General features: G+C 38.7%; 1 protein-coding gene across 2 annotated transcripts in view; it reads right to left on the reverse strand.

Annotated features, from left to right (window-relative positions):
• The window catches only part of CTNNA3 (catenin alpha 3), a 492,103-nt gene that overhangs the window by 39,436 nt on the left and 430,050 nt on the right, over positions 1-22,617 (reverse strand). For both annotated transcript variants that reach the window (XM_074154868.1, XM_074154867.1), the window contains exons 14-15: positions 20,482-20,574; positions 10,369-10,550 (exon numbers count right to left, since the gene is read on the reverse strand). In XM_074154868.1, the coding sequence (XP_074010969.1) occupies positions 10,369-10,550; positions 20,482-20,574 (275 nt within the window). The remainder of the gene's footprint in view (positions 1-10,368; positions 10,551-20,481; positions 20,575-22,617) is intronic.

Here is a 22,617-nt window from a genome sequence, read left to right on the forward strand (position 1 = left end):
ACTCAGTCAAACACTGTGCAGCCTGACTCTAAAAAGGACATACAAGATGTAGGCTCCACACGGCATCAAAGATGTAAAGAAGAATGGCACTGTTGACTGGGAACCTTAGCAGGGACTTCCCTCTACACTATTTCCATAAGAATTCTTCCTTCCACCCACCTTCTGTTTGCTTTGCCTACTGTCAGAAGCCAAGAAGAGACTTTATCTGAGTGGATCTCACTCATGAATGTGGGAGAACAAGGAGGTGATGTGCATTCCCAATCCCAACAACTGACTGTTCTTTGAACACCAGCAAGGTGTCACATGAGGTGCACTGAGAGAGCTTCATGACTATGGTGAGGCCTCAGGGCCTGCCATACTGTAGACAAGATCTGCTCTTGGAAAGAGTTTGGTGGACTACTCTGAAAGTGTCCTTTGAGGAAAAAATGCAAACACATCCCACAGTCTGTTAAAAAAGGTGTAAGAAAAGAAAGATAAGACTCTCCAAGTAACTCACTCTCTTATTAATCTAGATTGAACTGCAAGTCCCAAAAGCAAAATTATGGCTTGTGTGAAGGAAAGCTGCAAAAAAACCCACGTGTGAAAAACAGAACATTCTTGACACAGATAAACTGGAATGATTAATCTGGATACGACCTACACATTTATAGCTGTCGCTGAATATTTAGAAAACCAAACAACACATTTTAGGCATAAGAGGAAGATTAGAGGAAATACTCAATAAATACTTGCAATTCCCCTTCCAACAGCAGTAACTTCTTTGGCAGCAACTTTTTCCTGCCGTATCCTGACACCCACACCATTACCCACACCATGACAGCAAAACCCTTGGTGTAACATTGCACCAAGCTCTGACAATTGCTAGCAACAAATACCCGACATCTGGTACCTGCAGCTCATGCCTTCTGTATAAGCACTGAGAACTCTTTTCAGGAAATCCCTTTTAGAATATTCATGTTAGGTGGGAGTGTTGACCTGCCTGAGGGTAGAAAGGCTTTGCAGAAGGATCTGGACAGGCTGGATCGATGGGCCAAGGCCTGTGGGATGAGGTTCAACAAGGCCAAGTGCCGGGCCCTGCACTTGAGTCACACCAACCCCCTGCAGCGCTACAGGCTTGGGGCAGAGTGGCTGGAGCTGCCCGGCAGAGAAGGACCTGAGGGTGCCGGTCGACTGTTGGCTAAACATGAGCCAGCAGTGTGCCCAGGTGGCCAAGAAGGCCAACAGCATCCTGGCCTGTATCAGGAACGGTGTGGCCAGCAGGACTAGGGAAGTGATTGTCCCCCTGTACTCCGCACTGGTGAGGCCCCACCTCAAGGGCTGTGTCCAGTTTTGGGCCCCTCACTAGAAGACAGACATCAAGGCGCTGGAGTGTGTCCAGAGAAGGGCAATGGAGCTGCTGAGGGGTCTGGAGAACAAGTTTTCTGAGGAGAGGCTGAGGGAACTGGAGGTGTTCAGCCTGGAGAAAAGGAGGCTGAGGGGAGACCTTATTGTTTTCTACAGCTACCTGAGAGGAGGCTGTAGAGAGGTGGGGGTTGGTCTCTTCTCCCAAGTCACAGGTGATAGGACAAGAGGAAATGGCCTCAAGTTGTGCCAGGGGAGGTTCAGATTGGATATTAGGAAAAAATTTTTACACTGAAAGGGTTATTAAGCATTGGAACAGGCTGTCCAGGGAAGTTTTTGAGTCACCATCCCTGGAGGTATTTAAAACACGTGTGGACATAGTGTTTAGCAATATGGTTTAGCGATGGTTTTTATCAGAGTTAGGTTGATGGTTGGACTAGATGATCTGAAAGGTCCCTTCCAACCCACACAATTCTATGATTCTATCTGCTACCTTTCCCTGGGCCACTTGAAAAGCAATATAGACAGAGACCAGACAGCATTAACGAAGACATTCAAGAGAGAGAAATGGAATCATGTATATTCCAGTACAGAATACCTGAAGTGCTATATTAACTGGGAACTATGATCTGTTTATAATTATTTAGCCAAAAAAATGTTATTTAAGAGCAGGGTATTACAAGATGCCTCGCAATTACCACAGGCCCATACATACAGAAGAGGCTTCTCATCCATTACTAACTGATGCTCTGCATAGATGATTCAGCCAACAAGAAAAAGAGGATGTTTAAACCAATGAATGGAACTCTGAAAATAAACCACTGCCTAATGCTAAATATAAGTCGAAGTTGTTAGTGTAAATGGTCATGTATTTTCTTCATTTTAGTCCTATCTTACACAGTTTACATTCATCTCTAGGGAAAGAGAGACAGGCCCACCGGAGGACAGCAAGAGAACTAGCAATCAAGTCATCAATGTGCAAGTAGGAAGCTGACCTGAATGGTGAAAAACAGAAACCACACTCCTCTGCCTCCTTCTCTCCCACAGCACTGATCAGCAGCACACTATCTCGACAATACCATGCATTCCTGGGGGAGGCACATGGGACAAAGTGTATTCACAAGCCCCCTACCCTCTTTTACAGCTCTGGTTGTATTTTATTTATTTTGCTTCTCAGTATGTTGATGATACTTGAACCTTAATGACGTCAGCTACTTCTTTTAGGGGAATAATAAAGATGCATATGTAGGGATGATCTCAATGGTCTGTGAAACAAGTATGACTACAGCAAACATCTTTAAACAATAGTTTTTCAGTAAGTTTACCATGAAATGAAGATACTGTGCTGAACTCTGTGACTCCTTCTACTAATGCCCACTCACTCAAGGTATTTGGAACAGTGTCACACCTCCCCTCTGCCATCACAGAGCACCCAGAACTAGTGGAATTATTTGATCCACTACTTGCTGACAGTAAGGACAGCTCTCAGATGACCTTAACACTTCAGGATTGAGACAGGTATAGGAAAATATCACGAAAGAAAATCTTACGTTTGCAATCTGTGATACAGATCCCCTTACATTTCCACCTCTTGCCATCTTCTACCAGCTCAGATAATAGCCACGATGCAATCTTTCAATAAAGAAATCATGGTATTACTGCTCTTGGGCGTATGCTGCATTAAAACTACTTTTATGTGATGTGGATACTCCCAAATATCTGTATCACACTTACTCACATTAAGGTTACACACTCATTGTCCATCATTCGATCTTTTTTCCAGCAAACTAGAGGTATGTCTACACAGAACACCGGCCGTGACAAAGGAAATGCCACCTTTATACTAAGAAAGCTGAAATCTGCTCTCTGCTGGTGTCAGGGAAGCAAGAGTTTAGGCAAGAGGCTTGGTATGGGCATACTTCTTTCTTTATATCTCAAAGGTGTCAAGAATACAGTAGGATGGAGAGGCAAAACTATTAGGAAACCTTTAGGAATAGCAGTACTACATCAGGTCTGAGGAATATTATGAGAAGCTGATTGCCACCACCAGTGCCATTTTACGGAGAAACACAAGAGTTTTAATTCCCAAAGATACCAAAACAGCAGCTGCCAAAGGCACTGAATATGTGTGTTTAAAAATGCTGTATAGTGTTGAAGAAAAAAGTGTGAAAACCATTGGTGTGAACCCTGAAAGGTCCTGGTTTAATTAAAAAACGTTGGAAGAGACTTCAGTCATATTTTTAGCAGAAAACACAGCATTTCAGCACTGTTTCTGTTGTTCACCATGCTCCCAAGGTGAGCATTTGTGAACAGTTTTTCTCAGAAGTATGCATATTCAAAAAAGAAAACTAAAGGATATAAATAAAATGAATCATAGAAAATACAGTAAGGCTGTAGCCCTGCAGCTTCTGGGAACAATTATATTTTATTACATGGCAATTCCATCCTAGCTTGACTCTTGGCCATAAAGAAACCAAAGGTTCAACTGAAATTATTTCCTGTGAATTGATCACTCAGGAGTCAGACATTTGGCTGGGTGAACAGGGGGAGGAGAAAGAATACAGGTGAATTGATCTTATGAAGATGAAGGCCTTATCTCTCTAAGTAACCATGGCTTCATCTGCACAGAGGAAGGTGACTATAGCAAGTGCTACAGTGCTCTCAAATAACTAGTCTCTAACTCAGTTTATGGAAGAGGATAAAATAATAAAATAAGTCTTTAGGAAAGACTGAAGTCACATAATGAGAAGAAAATTATAACCATACTTCCTCTCCTGACCCTATAATGTACTTCTGATATACAAAATGACCAAAGCCAGGCACACAATTTGGACAGCCTCTAGCTGATTTGGATATGGCTGGGTACCCCCATAAAACCTGTGTTTTAGGGTGTACTTTGCCTTCACCTCATCTACATGTTAAAGGATATGGGGTATATCCAGAACACAAAGGGCCAAAGCCTACTTTCTCTCCAATGCTTATGACTCGCAGTACATGTGAATGTAAAAGAAGATAATTTGCTTAAAGTAATTGATTCTTATAAAGCTATTACAAAATCTATTTGCTTTAGAAAATATGACTTGTGGCCTCAAAATATTGTCATATTTTACATTCTGATACAGAAGCCTTTAAATATGAAGTTGATAGCATTGCTTCTAAGGGTAAAGAAGATGGCAGATAAATCCCTGCCTACAAGCCTTCCTCGTTCCCCTTTCTCCAGACGGCCCACTTGCCTCCTCACTAAGATGAGAGCAGCAGCCCAAAAAACGACACCATTTTACTAGATTCATTTCATCCTGGTAATCGTGGGCAAACCTCTGAAGAGTATCTGCAAATTGTGGTGACCAGCACTGCAAAGCCTACACAGCATCAAAAGCACTCCCTTTCACTTTATAAAACATCCCACTGATCTGTTTCCTTTCTATTTCACTATCTGCAATTACTATTTGCTTGCTTTCTTTTAACAGTTACTACTCATTTTTATGTGCCCACATTGGGTACTATCTCTACTACCAAGCTCACAAACTCTGCCTTGACAATTAAACTCCATCCTATTTCACAAACACCAGCCAGGTCAACAGTGCAATAACTGCCATAAATCTGTTTTCTTCATCCTTGGACAATAAATAGTCAAGAGAAATGTGGGTGTATAGAATACTGTGAATGTGACTGGTCTCGTAAGCAAAACTTTTTAGTTGAATCTGGATTGAATTCACAGGAAAAAAAAAGTAACTATTATGTTACGTGAAATTTCTGGTCATAATTAATTCACTGATGCACCTACATTTCCAATGAAGGGGCTGATAATTGCAAAAGTTTCCAGTCTCTATTTCTTGGAAACACTCCAAAGGTTTGAGCTTCTAGCTTCTGCTAGTTAATTCAGGAGGAACCTGAACATATGGTGTTATAGCAAAAAATATATAGCATGTACAAAATACAGCAAATAAATTCCATAAAAATAGGCCTACATTTTAAAGGGGAAAAAAAAAAGCTGGGAGAGGTGCTTTGCCTTTTTAATGACTACTTCTTTATTTCTGTAGGAGACATTGCTGGGCATTCTTACCCAACAACAGCTTGAGCAAAATAAACAGAAAAACAAGTCTCGCATCAAGCTGGTAAAGTTCAAAAGGCAGGCTCAATGATGTGCCAATTGGAGAATGCCACAAAAACTGTCACTTCCCTCAACATTACCATAAGAACAGCAAATTTTAATATGCCACTGATCATGACCTCACATCCAGTTTGGACACTCTCTTCTAGGCTTCCTCTTCTGGGTGGGCCTGAGCCATCAGAACGGACTTAGAAAAGGAACAGAGGAGAAAAGGCTCTCCTCTGCTCCAAATGCCATGGGCCTGAGTGTGCTAGCAGGCCTAAATGGTCCTGACCGGTCTCACCTGAGGCCTCCTTCCACAGCCTCTGCCCACTGGCCCAAGAGCTCCATTTAAGCTCTGGCGTGAACCCACCAAACCCTGACCTGAATCACAGGTATACTTTTCTCCAGCCCTGTTTCTGGCCCTACTCTCTGGATGGACTTTGGACCTACCTTACCAGTAGCTTGTCTCCTGGACGGACACCTATGCACATGCTGGAGTTTGGCTTTGGCCCCTTCTCCTTTTGCTCCTGGATGGACCATACAGCTGCTTTACTGCTCACCTTGTCTGTGACTGCTGATGGATCCTGTTACCAGCACCCTATGCTCCCTGCCACACTCAGATGCTATTGGATGGAGCTGTGCTCAGTGCAAGCTCTGTCTGCCCTTGAATCCTGGCTTGCCTCCCTTAGGGAGCAGCTGGCCCTTGCTCCTCCCTGACACTGGCACGTATCCTCACAACCACAGGACCTCACTCCTGCTGCCTCAAGGACAAGGAGAAAGATGACCATGGATGGCAACTGGGCAGCCCCAGTTAGAGTGGTGGTGCCAGCTGACCCTGTAGAAGTCTGCAACTGAGCAGGTACGTATTACCTCTGGGGTGAGAGCTTCCCCTTACTAGGGACCCGTCACCACCTCTACCAAACCCTGTTGAGTGGTAAACATCTACAGAGCACAACCTCAAGTGCTGTGATGTGGCACTGCATTTGGCTTTATGCTGGGCTTAATGATGCTCAGACAAGTAGTTTTCCCTCAGTCTGTCATGCCCAAAGGAGACTGCCTTGCCACAGGCTTCCCAGCTGCCTGGGTAAACTGGCCTGGAAGTTGTTTACTACTTGAACTCCTCTTGCTTTATTTATACTCATGTCCCTGCTGGCAGGAGATAATGCTTGGGAGTCCTGAACTCACTTTGTCCTCTGAGTATAAAAGTCCCTAAAGACGAAAGGCAAAAGATGGCTCATTCTGGCACAAGAGATACAATCATATTTTAATGACAAGTTGTATTTGCTGTAATGCATGTTGTGACTTTGGAGTTCATTTGCTTCTAGTCCTGGATGGATTTATACTGATGGGTAGAAAGATCAGTTTATCTGCCTCTTGCTGTATTTGACTGTGCCCCCACTTTATTAAGTTGTCTTTGGCTATGTACACAGGGCACAGACATTAGTTTTTTATTAACCTCCTTGCCCTACCAACAAACATCTTTCTCCCTTCACTTTTTTGCCTCAACTTTTAAGTTAAGCATTGAAGTACTGGTACCAAGAAGTATGAGGTACCCTGAAATAGCTGTTATACTATTTGTAAGATTGCTAAAAATGCAAGAAGTTCATTGAAGTCTTGCAGAGAAGTAGAGGAAAAACAGTGAAGTAGCAACAACTATTACTTATCTGATTTCTCGAGAACCTATTGTTTTCAAGGAAATACTAGTTACGCTTAGAGATACTGAGAGAGAGGTCTAAAAATATTTGTGTGTTCCTGTAAGTATATTGTTTTTTCCTATGTATACAATTTGTTTACCCATATATGAGGTATAACTAACATGTCAGCACAAAGGATTTATACAGAAACAGTAGAATAAAGAGGCTCACTGTTTCAGATGAACACATTTTCTTGGTCTTAAATTTATAAAATTCTATTAGGATGTGGAGCGTGTAATTGCTCTAATCAGAGGAATTAATCTTCACTACAAGGCACTCTACAGCATGAAATAGATGATTCAGAAATGGCTTTGTACAGTCCAGCAGTAAGTCAACTAAAACCATCACAAAAGAAAACCATCACCGGAATTTTTAAGCTTAGGAGTTTTACATAGACTTTTGATCAGATGACTAGTAGAATTCTTCTTGTGGGGGAATGTATCTGAATTTCTGCCTGTACATATGACATTTAAGTTACATTATATTCCAGAGAGCAACTCTTTGTTTACAATGAATTAAAACATTCTTTTAAAAGAACTTCATCTCTACATGAAAAAGGCTCCATTTCTGAGCCCTGCTACTTGTATTAATACCTGGTTTTCTTGCAGGAAAAATAAGAATTAAAAATGGTTTGCAAGCAATGGCAATATAAAAGTTAAAATTAGGAAGGTTAAATGTCAAGCTAAAATATTTTTTGCCACTTTTCTATCAAAAGCCTAAGTGTAACCATTAAGCTTGATAACAAGCATTATGTTCACTTTCAGTTTTGATCCAAAGAAATGAAAGTTGCTCAGTTTCTTTTTCAGTATATACTAGCACTTTTAGTATATACTAGCATTTACTTGCGTATCTCAAATTATAGTCTAAGCATCTATGAAAAAAAAAGATTAATGCATTTCCTAAGATTTGCAAGAGAAAAATCAAAATCCATCTTCCAATAATGTAGTTCCCTACCATACTCTGAAAAAGACTAAGATTTCTGCTCTCTCTTCCCAATAGTTTTTAATTTTACTTTCAAGTAAGTTATTAGAAGCAAAATATTGGCCTGCTGTTAAACATGAGAGGTGAATTAGTCACCAACGATGCTGAAAAGGCAGAAGTTCTCAACACTTTCTTCACTTCTGTCTTTACCAGCACTGTTGGGCCCCCAGGCCTTGAGAACAACAATCCAGGTTGATGCAAACACTGACCCACCATCAGTGAAGGAAGAGTTGGTACGTGAACTCTTACAGGAGCTTGACCCCTACAGACTGATGGGCCCTGATGTTATCCACCCCAGGGGGTTAAGAGAGATGGCTGATGTTGTTGTAAGGCCACTCTCCATATCTTTGAGAAATTGTGGAGAACCAGGGATGTCCCACAAGACTGGAAGAAGGCTAATGTCACCCCCATCCACAAGAAGGGCTTAAGGGAAGATCCAGGAAATAAATTATAGGCCCATCAGTCTTAATTCAGTCCCTGGGAAAGTTATGGAATGAATCCTCCAGGGGGCTATCACAAGTCAAATGAAGCATGTGATCAGAGAAGCCAGCACAAATTCCACAGTGGCAAATTGTGCTTGACAAACCTGATTACCTGCTAGGACAAAGTAACCTGCTCAGTTGACGCGAGGCCCGCAGTGAACATTGTCTACCTGGATTTCTCCAAAACTTTCACCACGGTTCCCCACAGCCTCCTCCCAGAGAAACTGCTGTGTTACAGTCTAGACAGGTGGTCCATGTGGGGGGTAGGGAACTGGCTGGCAGGTCGCACCCAGAGGGCGGTGGTAAATAGCTCCTTTTCAAATTGGTAACTTGTCACAATGGGGTCCCCCAGGGATCTATACTGGCTCCAGAGCTGTTTGAGCTGCTCTTCAACTCAAATAGGCATATTATGCTATGTTCAGCTGAGAGCCACAGATGCAAGTCTAAGACTATGAACAGCCCTTGTTAATCTTGATTAATCTAATGCTAATAATTTAAAGAATTTTGGTGAAGAAGGTGACGTTAATTGTAAAGCCTGACTTTATGGCACAGTATGTTTTTTTTCAAAGATCTCAATATAAATCATGCACTCTTAAAAAGAATAAAAGGATTGCAGAGTTCAACATTCACGTCTTTAAGTCACTCTCGCAGGAAGGTGAGTTTGGAAAGTGCTAGCACCTGTTCCCCAGAACAGGCCTAAGCCAGACCCCAGCTTTGTTAGCTGGTTCAGCTCTATGCAAATCTGTATAATTTATGCACCTGAAAAATTTGTCCAAGAGGCTTAGATTCTTCTTCATATCTTGCATGAAATGATTTATTTTATGAAACATGAAGTGTCTTGCAAGAGTGGTTGTGTTCTAAGGCTTCATTTACCTATCAGCAACTACTTTATTAGTGACTAGATGGAAAAAAACCCCAAACACCAGCACCTCCCTTTGGTACAATTAATATAACGAAATTTACTGAACATTTATTCAGTGCCTGGCAGAAAAAGCTCCTGAACATAGAATCGTCCAGGTTGGAAGAGACCCTTGGGATCATCGAGTCCAACCATCTACCCTACAATACAAAGTTCTCCCCTATATCATATACCCCAACACCACATCTAAACAACTCTTAAACACATCCAGGGATGGTGACTCAACCACCTCCCTGGGCAGCCTGTCCCAATGCATAAGATTGTTTCCCTTATACAAGTATAATAGAATATATACTGGCAGCAGTGAGAAGTACCAGCTTTGAAAGTTATCTGCTATAGGACACTTCAGTCTTTACATATAGCATCATGATACATTTTTGATGAAAGTGACTGCAAGTAATGTGATATAAAATATGCATGAGTCTGAATGTGCACTGCCAGACATATGCTCTGTACAGTATGGTTTATGCTTGACAGCATGGTACAGTACAAGTAGAAAGAACAACAGATGAGACAGAGCTACAGCTTAAAATCAAGATTTTTTTTTTTACTTTTTCCCTTTCACTAAGAGCAGAAATGAAACACTAAAAATGTGCAAAACCCCCAACCAACCAAATGAATAAGAGAGGACAAAGGAAAAAAATAATTAAGGACAAGCATAGTTTAAAACTTCACACCTCCCTCCCAACGTTTCAGTACTACTAGCTAGTGTGTTAAAGCTAACGGCATTAGCTTAGCCACTCTATTTTGTAAAGACACTGTCACCTGGCATTAAAAGCTCAGTACTTCCTGCCATGCTAATATGACAAAGACCTCCAACATTTACAAATATTTAAGACCCTTTTTTTGCATAAATACCTTGTGAAGTCAGTCATCTCCATCATAATCACACACATCCTCTTGGCCAAAACAATGATGTCATTGCTGGTATCGTCCCATATTTCAATCTCTGCATCAAGCTTACTCTTGACTTTTTTGAAGTCAGCCACTTGCTCAGCTATCTTTTCCTTTTCAGCCTCTGGCAGTTGAGTCATCTTGGCCTGAAAAATAAAATAACTTGATTTGCAAAATGTCTGAGTGTTTTTCTTTTCTTTTTTTTTTTTTTTTTTGAGAAAATCACTGCATATTATTAAACATGTAGTTTAAACATGCTGTTCCAGCCTGAGCACTTCTGAGTTTCAAAATCTGTATGCTGTCATTGGATTGGGCCAAATAAATTACCTCAGTGTAATGGGGACAGTGGTGTCCATGAAACTATTAATATTAACGTAGTGAGAAAAAGACAACTAAATTCTTCCAAGAGTCTTTATGAAATATGACTGAAAAGATATTCCTTTTTCTTAGGCATGAAGGAGACTAAGTGTTTTTAAGTATGCAAGTTGCAAAATGCAATATTCTTTGAAGTAGGAAAGAATAAAGGAAACAGCTTAATTGTTCTAAAACTTTAAGGTATGCTCGCCCTCTCTTTTGACAAGGTTCTACAATATCACTTTAAGAACGGGGAAAGACTTAATGAACATGTCAGAGATCCGTATGTGAATAAGGGTACCAAAAAGGTATCTTGAATGACAATCGGAAAACATCTGATACTCAAATCAATCCACAGCCAAACTGGATTTGTGGACACAGCCCTATACAGAATCACAGAATCTTAGTGGTTGGAAGGGACCTTTGAGATCATCGAGTCCAACCACATTTAAAAAAAAAAAAACCAAACAAAAAAAACCACAACACACAAAAACAAACAAACAAGCAAACAAAACAAAAAAAAAGCAAAAAAAAAAAAAGGCAAAAAAAAAAAAAGCAAAAAAAAAAAAAAAAGCACCCACCAACCCAACCCACCACCACCATACTTGGCTGTGGCTTCAGATTAGACTCCTTGCAAACATTCCACTGGCTAAAGCTGTTTCAAATTAAGTTTTAGTATAGCTATAAAAGTGGTGTGTTTTGTGCAAGTTCAGATTATGGAATCAGAACATTCAATCTATATGGAATGCATATATCCTTCCCACATCTAAGCATTAATGAAGTATTTCATATATAAAGAGTGAAACAACTTCTGAAAACGCAGCATGGTGAGAGAACTATTTTATTTAATACTCTTCTTCATAACAAGATTATCAGTCTGCTCCAGACAAAGGTCATTTATCCTTCCTGTGTCACAAACAGGCCACGTAGCAGACAGGGGCTAAGACATTATGTGGCCATATCGCAGTCCTGGCCCTTCATAATACCTTCTACCACAGGAAGTGAGGGGACCTTTTGGTCTGTTGCTCTTGATGGCTCTACTGCCACAGTGGTTTTTATCTATCACCTCCTCTGTGAAGTGGCCCACCTCTTGCACCGCAGGCCATCAGGAACTCACAGTTACATACAGCAACTATTAACACACTGTAATTATGCTGCAATTAAACAATAAATATTTTGTGACTTTTTCTTGTTTATAAAACATCTACCATCCATAAAACAGAAATTTAAGGCAGTGGCTGAATTACTTATAATTGGTATAACAGGTAAGCAGTTTAATATGTAATGCGTATGTTTTTCAAGCCATGCCATTTCAGAGATTTTATTTATGCTTGAATCACTCTGTCATGAGGTTAATTCTCCCATTTATATGAATTAGTGGAAATTACAGGTCTACCACAGTAGAACTATGTTATAATTGCAGTCACAGCATTGGAAATTGTACCTATTTTAAGGAATACTTTCCCTGTTTTGTAAGAATAACCCCACCTAAAACAGACCAGAGAAGACCAAGACACACATTCCTCACGGTTGTAGGATAAGCTTGCTGGGAAAGGTATGAAAAAAGACAAAAATACAAGTTGGGCTACAGAGTCAAGAGAATTGAAGTACCCCTTTTCATCATCTAATACATATTTGCTGATTAGTGGACACTTAAGGTATTTCCTAGCCCCCTCGCTTCAATGCTGTTTTGAGTTCAAGAACACAGGCCTAGATCTGGAAACCACAAGAAAGATGACACTTTAATGAGGGAACTATGACATACAGTACCCTGCTATGTGCCAACCATAATGAGTTTCAGGTGGAACGAGATGTTATCCACTGGAACAAAGGGGCAAAGGAAACTACAATTCTGACCTTCGTTTTTCTTTCATTTCCCTCATACTGCTTCAAAATCACATACAGCAACAAAATAAAAGTTGTATAGGCAGCCTTTTAAGTGCAGATATGATTCTGTATCAAAATAGACAACACAATGGTAAATGTGAAATAAAGATCTAAATTGAATGACTGCTGCTACATGAGTGCAGGTTTATTTTGTCCACCAGGAGAAAATTATTTTTTCATTACTTCTAAGCCTTTTTATTGCAGTAGATAACAGAGTTAAAACTAAGCGAGAGAAGTTGGGATTTTGATACTTTTCTTCCTTCTATTAAAAAAAAAAAACAGCATATATTTTGCTTTAATTTCTTTGAATTAACTGTTCAGAAGGCTGTCTACCCCGGTAGCTGGGAGTCTCCGACACTGGGGTTATTTTCATTGTCCCATTTGCAACTTGACTTACCCTGTAGAGATTGACGTTTCTTTTCATTTCATGCCCTTCCAAGTTTCAGTCTATTTTCTGTCACAGATACTGAAATTTTAAGGGCAGAACAAATTGTCCACATAATGATAAAAACAGAGGATACATAGGGAGTAACCACTTTGTGAAAATTTTGACTCTTCTGTTCTCTGGTGTATTACTCACCAATGAGATCCAACCCAAAGAACTGGCCTCTTGCCTGCCTTTGTCCCTAGCTACACTCTAAGGAATTGACTTTAGAATAAACTTACAATTATTTTCTCAAAGTCTTAGATCAACACACATTTTTTCTTTACTAATCACCTAAAACAAATGACTGGACAGTTCCACGCCACAAAAATTCTTCCCACTTAGATGGAGAAAGGAAGGAAAGAAAAGCCACAAAAAGCACAATACATTCAAGCAATTGTGTTATCAAAAACTCCTTTTGTCTCAGACAGAGGTGAGCCACATATCCTTTTAAAAGGAAAGAACCTCCCTTTGAAAATTATTTAACACGCCCTGCCTTGTAGGTTACAGTGTGTCATGTAACTATAGAGAAAAAAAAGAGGAAAATTCTGTTTTTCTAAAATTTTGTAGGTTACAAAGAAAAAAAAACACACCCCATCCTCCTGATGGAGGACATGAAAAACTTTTCAGAGTTTTTGCAAACAAGAATACAAAATAACATGCTTTTTACATACTGTAGTTCAAGATAGTTGCATAGATTCAAGAAGACCTGACTCACATCACTGCTTTGCCACAGTTGGGAGCTAACCTCTTCAGTCCCCCACAGACTCAGCAGCAACAAGAAGCCATCTCACCCCTGTTCTGTTCCCCTGCTGCAGAGTGGTGCAAGTGAACATTTGGTGGAAGTGAACAAGATCTCTCCAAATCACTCCAGGGACAGGAATCTATTTCAATCAACCTGTTTCAAAATAGTTCTAACAGTGACATTTAATTGTTCTTACTTGAACAAATTTGTAGGTCACCATCATAAAATATGTGCGCATCAGCTGAGTCTATTTTATCATGAAGGTGAGCATAAGATAGACACTTACAAAGGCTATTATACAGATGTGTTTTGAATACTTTTCTTGAATATGGCACAGACTTAAGAGTGGTTCTGTTAAAATGAATAAATTGTGCCCACTGCCTCTTACAAGACATCTTACTTTTTCTACTGAGTGAATAATCGTTCAAGTTTGGATAAAAAGGCAAAAGAGAGAATGGTGGATATTCAGCAATTCATGGCAAAGGGAATACACAGGATGTTCCCTGGAGATGAACTCAGTGGTTGTGTGATACTGACAGCTGGGAGAAGCTGAATTTCTTTTGTCAAGTTCACCCTCTGCTGTCACCAGTTGTCTTCTTCCAATTTTAAGAATCCTGCCGAAGTCCAGCGCTCTCCGAACAAGTTCAGAGTGTGGCTGATTTGTGCTGCCACGTCAGTTCGCGTATATTTTAAAATACAATATAATTGGATAAAGAGGTAAAGCTATCAGGAGATAATATCAAAAGAACAAGCTGTTTAATGCCATTTTTGCATCAGCCTTTGCTAAAAAGGTTGACTTAGATGAGGCAATTGTTCCCTCTGTCCCAGGGTAAGAGGCCTACAGATGAAGAAGCAACCCATCATGAATCTGAGCTTCACTAGGGTTTTGTCACTGGTTCTCATCGTCCTATTCATAAATAACTTAGGGAAATATGATCTAGAGGTAATTGCCATTGGGCAGGTATGATACAGGTTAGAAAACTGCTCACAGGATACTTATCAAGAACCAGTGCCAAACTGGATGTATCTATCAGGCAAAATTCTTAAGGGACCTGCCCTGACTCTGGCATTATTCAGCATTTTCACCAATGGCATGGATGACAGAACCAAGAGTACACATCACACATCTGCAGTGTAAGAGGCCTGGTTTGACATGTCAAGAGTTCTGGTTTTCAAGTCAGAGTAATCCTGAGAAACTTAAGAACTGATCTGAAAAAATAATGGGATGTATTTCAGCTGAGATGTGCAAGCTTTTACACCTAAGAAAAATCACCAGTATGCACATGGAACTGAGACACAACCAGTTACCAGTGGTTCTGTGGGTGGGGATTTGTAGTTGATAAAAATGTTGTACTCTTGGCAAAATGACAAACTTCAAACAAAACTCATTCTAAAGTATGCATATAGAGGAAAACACTGTAAACATTACACTAGCACTCGCTGTTGAGACTGAAGCTGGCATCATGCATTTAACAATATGAATAGCCTAGATACAAAATTCAACAAGTCATTAACCAGCTGAAGAGCATCCAGAGGAGAGAAAAACAGAGCAAAAAGGCATACAGAAACCACTACCTTAAAGGATAAATAAAGGGTATTCGAGTTATTTAATCCAGAGCTCAGAAAACAGATAGGACGGGGTTGTTCAGTCTGGGGAAGAGGAGACTGAGGGGAGACCTTATTGCTCTCTACAAGTACCTGAAAGGAGGCTGTAGAGAGGCGGGGGTCGGTCTCTTCTCCCAAGTTACAGATGATAGGACAAGAGGCAATGGCCTCAAGTTGCGCCAGGGGAAGTTCAGGTTAGATATTAGGAAATATTTCTTTACTGAAAGGGTTGTCAGGCATTGGAATGGGCTGCCCAGGGAGGTGGTTGAGGCACCATCCCTGGAGGTATTCAAGAGAGGAGTTGACATAGTGCTTGGGAATATGGATTAGTGTTGGGTGGTGTGGTGGTGTGTGTGTGGGTTGCGTGTGTGGTGGTTTTTGTTTTTGTTTTTTTGTGTTGTGTTTGTTTGTTGTTTTTTTTTTTTTTTTTTTTTTCATTGGTTGGACTAGATGATCTTAAAAGGTCCCTTCCAACCTCTGTGATTCTGTGATTCTGTGACATGGGATAAGGATCTACAAGTACAAAAAAAATATTATATATAGAAAAAAGAAATCTCAGTTCCTCTGTGTCCACAGTGGTTAAGGCTAGTACTAATGAACATGCTTAATTGCAACATCTGAAGTATAAAGCACAAACTTTCCCATAAACAATCAATTCCAGTAACGAATAGAGACAACAGTGCAATTGTTCTTATATATGTACAAATCAGGAAATAGCATACTTATTCCGCCTTGGGACAAATGGCTGGATTAGCTTACTTTTTGGGTTTCTTTCCAGTCCTACTTTGTAACAGTGTAGTGTATTATACAGCTACAACCTTGAGTCCTCTATAATTCCATCTCTTCCCCTTACTGAAACTGGGCTAACTTAAGAATTATCAAGGAAATTAAATACTTTTTATAGATCATGATGTTTGACAGGAATCTTTTGCCATATATTAAGTGTCAAAATTATTATTAGTAGAACCTATTCAAAATTACAGGAGTTATTTGCATGCTTGAATTCTTATCATCAGGATTTCAAGCTTCTGTGCGGCTTTGATAAAAAATAAATTTAAAAAATATTTTAGATGTGGCTTTTTATTTATAAAATAACACATGCTTCCTGTTAATGTATGCAAGCATTTATATTAGCATAGGAACTTAGATGTAAAGTACTTGTTACCTGAGTAAGAACACCTGATTCATTTGAAGGCAAATTGACTTCCCTTCTAAGTACTGTTTTATGCTAGTATCAATAGCTGTTCTTGGTGTTTGCTTTTACATCTATTCTCTCTTCTTAGACAGTTTGTTAAGACTTTTATACAGTCATCTTTTCAAAACCAAATGTATTTTTAGACATATATTAATGACTGCTGTATTTAAGATGTAGTACAAATAAAACAATAAAATAATTCAGCCTGGATTTTCTCACTCCCAATATAATACAGAGTCAATTCTCCATAAGCCCTGAATTGCTGTGCAAACATAGTATGCAACAAATCTCTATAAAAGAAGCTCTTGTTCTCAGACATTTTTGTCTATGTATTCACAAAACAGCCTGCAGAACTCTGAGAAAAAATGTGGGTGGGTGGTTGCCTGAAAGCATTTCTGCTTTTGTCATCTGCAAGTGGATTATGTACAAGCTAACAAATTTCACCTCTTCTTCAATATGAACACGTAACCTGTAGCAATAACTTCAAAATTAAGCTATGCTGTTCTCTTCATTAATTTAGTAACTTTAAACACTAAAAATAAATTTTCTCCTATCATCAGAATTTACATCGCCTAAGTCTGATAATTAACTGGGCAAATACTTACTTGACCTTCTCTTCAATGCAAAATCATATGATAATAAGCCACTAACTACCTCAGTGGAATTACACTGAACATGATGGCATAAATTTCCTCAAGCAAAATTACTGTGTGATAAGCTTCCAGAGTAACTACACAGATTAGACAAAACAACCAAATGAAGATCTAACTTTCAGCTGAGAAAAACTGCGTTAGTCCTTGGATCCACAAGCAGTAGCTGCTTTTGTAGTAGCTGAAGACTTGGTCCTAAGGATCTTCTTCAGGGATACAAAACTGCCCTACATCCAGTTTAATTACTGAGAGATCTCACAGCACACTACCCAAGTTACCCTGCATCCTGTAAGCACTATCACATTCATCCTAAAGATATGGAATTATGCGAGGGAAAGATCAATGAAGTAACATTTCCAAGATTACCTATATAATTGCCTATAAACACAAGGTCAAATTTCGGTCCTGCCGGCCCACCACTAACCTATACTCTCTCTACAGAGAAAGACAGATTCTAAAGAAGTTACAATTAATAATATATGAACCTTTCCTGCATAAGGAAAATGAGATTTACTAGTTAAGATGTAGCCTTTGTTACAAGTGGCATGTGCACATCACATCTCATTTTACATGCTGTGATATGTTTTTTATGTTGTGGTAAAAAGACAAAGCAAAAAGGTGCTTTCACAGGAACTAATTCCCTGGTGGAGCAGTGAGAGGTGTGATCTAAGAGAAAGTACAACACTTGACAAAGAAAGAGGAATCAAGACTGTTGTTGTTACTTCTGGAATACAGTCATTCTTGGTGTTACCACTGCACGTAAAAGGCTGACAGTAGCACAGGAAATCTGCTGCAGAGGACAAATCCCCATCTAAAGCTTAAAATCTATCTTACCTATACAGATTTTTCATATTGCTGAATAGGTTCTAGGTGTAAATATTCGAATTGCAGTCCAAACAATGAGGTCTTAAATCATTGTTCACGTTTGCTGCAGCAGCAAATAGATCTGTTCAAACATTTGTTTAAAAAAACAAGTGTACACGAAGATTTCATTTCTGTCAACATGTTGATTTAGGTTAAGGGAGTATGTATCTTATTTAGTCAGAGATACAATTTTCTTTTAAGTTTTTTGGTAATGTGCCATTTATGACCCTGATACCACAATCTGAAAGCTATGAAAACTGCTTCCAAGTAAAGATACACAATCAGGCTTTAAGCAATGACTTCTACCTAGATCCCCCCAAAAGGAACATTTACAATAACTGTATTATTTTGGGGAGAAATGAAAGAAAAAATGGAAATGTACCTCCTGTACTGTCAAAATACTGTTATTTCAGAGGTATTAACTGTAGTTTATCTATAAATAACTGTCCCTTCCACCTCTCCACCAAATTCAATGACAGTACACATTATATATTGTACAAGGAAAAGCGTATTCCAGAGATACCTCTCCACAGCAATAACCTACGCCTCTGATTCTTGACAGCCAGCTCCCTACCTACAACAATCCTCAGCATTTACTTCTGGCTTTCTGTATACATCTAGAGGTATGTGTTATTTATGGTTTTCTTTTGAAAGAACATTCCTTTAAAGAAGTATTCTGGTTTATCTGGGAAGTGGAAGACCACGTGTGAAAATGTGATCATTTTCCCACTGAGAGAAAAACTTCAAGTGCATTCATTCTTGGGTATTTATGAAAATATTTAAGCACACCATCTGTACCTGTTCCAAAAAAATTCACAGCATCTCATTTGCTTTGAAGGAAAACCTTGTCTTTCTTAACTACAATAGAAATTTTAGCCTGTAATGTGGGGAAAACGTGTTAACATTTACAGAGAGCAGTTTTAATTGAGAAGGGCAGCTAGTATATTTTAATCGCCAATTATTTTTATTGAGTAGTAAGATTGTGTGGGGTGATCTTTCACATAGTTACATTTCTCACAATGTTTTAGGAATCAACTGACAGTTAACATGTCATTGACATGTATGTATGCAACACAAGTGGAATAGTGTTCATTTTGGTTAGTAGTTTTTCATTAGTACTTAAGGTCTTAATACAGAAAATATTTGTGTTTGATAAAAAAATGTTGCTGAAAAATAAATAGGAATTAAAATGCCATTTTCTTGACGTAATTCTTTTTATATTGAAAAGTTTTGGGTTTTCCCAACTGATTCTATCACTTATTATTTCCATTATGGGAATACTACTAGAAATAATCAAGTGTGAGAGATGTGTTATTGCTTTAGGTATTGAGCAAACAAGTAATGAAGTTGACAGTTCTGGGCCCATGGATCTTTCCACTTCAGAAAGCTGTGAATAGAGTACAGTTGTGCTGAAACATTATTTAAAATGGAAACATAAAGAAGATTAATGTTTGCTAAATACATGATCTTTGTACTAAGAAAAATTTTACTAAATCAAAAATGTTTTCAGGCTCTTAAAGATGTCTGAATGCAAACAATAAAATAATAACCAGCAATGTAGTGAAGTCCTCAGGTTCAATGGCCATACAACAGGAAAACCATATTCAGAACATCCAGAAATACAGAAATCATCAAATCTGTATTAAGTTTTTCATACAACCAGCATGAATTCACTAGTTAAGCAATAAACTATAAAATAGGTTCACACATGAACACAGCGGGAAAAGTCTGTAACTCATGCACTGTAGTGGCTAAGATTCCAGATATCCCTTTCTTTTCTGTGCACATGAACCTTCCCGTATGTAGAGGTTATTTTTGGTTAATACGCATTGCAGGCTTCGGTAAGACCCAGATGTAAACATTTCCTTGTTATCCTAGCTGCTATTAGACCAAGCAACATTTATGAAACTGTAACCTGTTAGAATTTCATTCACTAAGTTTAAGAATTTTCCTATTTAATTTACATCGGTCACTAGAACAGGCTCCCCAGGGAAGCGGTCAGGGCACCAAGCCTGTCAGAGTTCAAGGAGCATCTGGATGACACTCTTAGCCCATGGTTTAGGCAGTCCTGTGAGGAGCAGGCAGTTGGACTTGATGATCCTTATGGGTCCCTTCCGACTTGAGATATTCTATGATTCTGTATGTTCACCAAGTATTTACAACTTAATTACACTGTGTTTTTCTCTTTCAAGTCATACACATTGTTTCATGCCCTCTGCATGTTTTCAGAAATCTACTAAGAGCTGAACAAGACTTTAATGATTCACTGCATTATTTTAAGTGACTTCATAGGAACATCGTAGCATTTTCCCCTCATCAAATTGCTTTTTAAATAAACTGGTGTAACACATACCCTGTCAGTTTTCCCTTCAGTCTGAATACTTGTACGGCTACGTGCATCATGGTCTTCTTCAAGGTCAGATACATCTTCTAGCTCCTCGGGTGTCTGGGAAAAAATGTAGTAATGGGTTATTCTTTTTTATGGGTAGTAACTTTGGTATTAATTTCAAACATATATTATAATTTGGCCCAAGATAATGTCTGACAAACAAAAACTAGCCATGTTCTAGCAGTGCATTGGTTATTAAACTCTAACCAAAATCAAATTGTGTCAGAAGGCTCTGAACTAGTTCAGAATAGCCATGCTTTAATTAAACCACCGACTTTTAAAGTTGGCACTCAGGGAAGTTATTTTCTATTTAAATATTGTACTATTGCTGCCAACAAAGGTGTCTTACAAGAAACCTTTACATGACAAGAATGGATGTCTACGTTTTTAGAACCAAAAAATTCTTCTACTTTTTTACAAGTTTTTCTACTATTTGTCTTCACTGTCCAGAAATACTTGTATACCCACTCTCCCACCTCCACATTATGCACAGCAGAACTAGCAGACCCTTGAAAGGGTCTATTATTTTGTCAGTGAGAATAAGAGGCTTCAGAATCCTGCTGCTTTTTGGTGCTACACTGACATCAAAGAGTGCTCCAAGTCAGCTATGCACTCTGGGAGAAAAAAAACACCTTTTCTCCCATTTTGAATTTGTCACTTCTCAATTCTATCAAGCAGCACAAGTTCCTGCACTACAGGAAAAATTAAGTGACCCTAATTTGCTATTTGTATATATTTCACATGCCACTGTCTGTTCCTTCTAATCACCTCAACTGCCATTTAAGCACCACCAGTTTTTTACATGAAAATACACATTTTGCACATTTATATTATGATAATTCGTTATCCTTTTCTACTGTTGTGATGTTTCCTCAGGGCTGGCTGTTTTTTGCCTGTAGGTGGATAGGAAGAAGTAGTTCTCATGAATAGCAACTAATTATATCAAGCCATCTTCTCAACAAGGGAAAGTTAATCCCAACAGCATTAGGTAAATACATTTACACTTTATTCAGCATATAAGCCTTTCACACCCCTTAAACTATTATCCTTCAAACAGTTACTATATACCTTGGGAAAAAAATATAAATTCTATTTGTAGCCTCCTCTTGTAACATACTCTCCAAATTCTCTTCTCTCTTCCTCTCAATTCTTTTTTTTTTTTTTTTTTTACTTTTTTTTCCCCCCATAAACTCCAAAACAGGAGTGATTTAGGCCAGTCTATGACTTTCACTGTACATACTCTATGTACTATAATGTACCCACAGCTAAAAGAATCTGTTTTGGTAACACAGGTTTTGTGTACTATTTTTTTCAACCATACACGACAATTCCATCAAAGAACTTTGTTTAACTTATGACGAGTAATTTTCTGTATGATCTAGGCCTTCACATTTATTTCCTCCTTCCAACTTAACAACATATTATAAAAAAATACAACAGTCTTCATGCAGGAGTTCTGAATTTTATCATACACAACTTTGTAAAAAAAGCATAATGAAGTTAGTGACAGAAAGGACACTAAATAAAATATTAAAAGCAAGTTCAGTCATATTAACAAAACACTGCACAATGAGGCACACAAAACTTCTAGGATTATGAACTATTTAAAAAATAATATTGGTTCTGCCAATGTAATAGAGCACTCAATTTTCCTTTATGTAGTAGATTCACATTGTAAAGAACCAAATATATATATACACACACATATGGTCAAGACTCAATACATAACTGGTGACAGATCTACTATTGAATGGTCTACTACTAATTGACATCTCAAGTTCCAATTAGAGGGAAATCCTGACATTCTTGGTATCCCAAAAGTCTGATGTGCCAAGATAAACATGACAAGAGAAGTACTATCGGATAACCCTACCAAAAACAGGCAGAAAAAAACCTGGTCATTACTTTTACCCTCTTTTCAATCATATCAAATGTAGTTTTTTTAAACCAGAATTGCTATCTGTTCTCACCTGGTTATTTTTACTATCAAGTTACATACAAAAAAGATTTGTTGAGAGGAATGCTCGGTTGAGAGGAATGTTCTTCTCTGTTGACAGGAATGTAGGGTTCCATTATTTTATTTCTGGGTCCATGGTAATG

The sequence above is a fragment of the Numenius arquata genome, chromosome 10, assembly GCF_964106895.1.
Source record: "Numenius arquata chromosome 10, bNumArq3.hap1.1, whole genome shotgun sequence".
Classification (NCBI taxonomy): Eukaryota; Metazoa; Chordata; class Aves; order Charadriiformes; family Scolopacidae; genus Numenius; species Numenius arquata.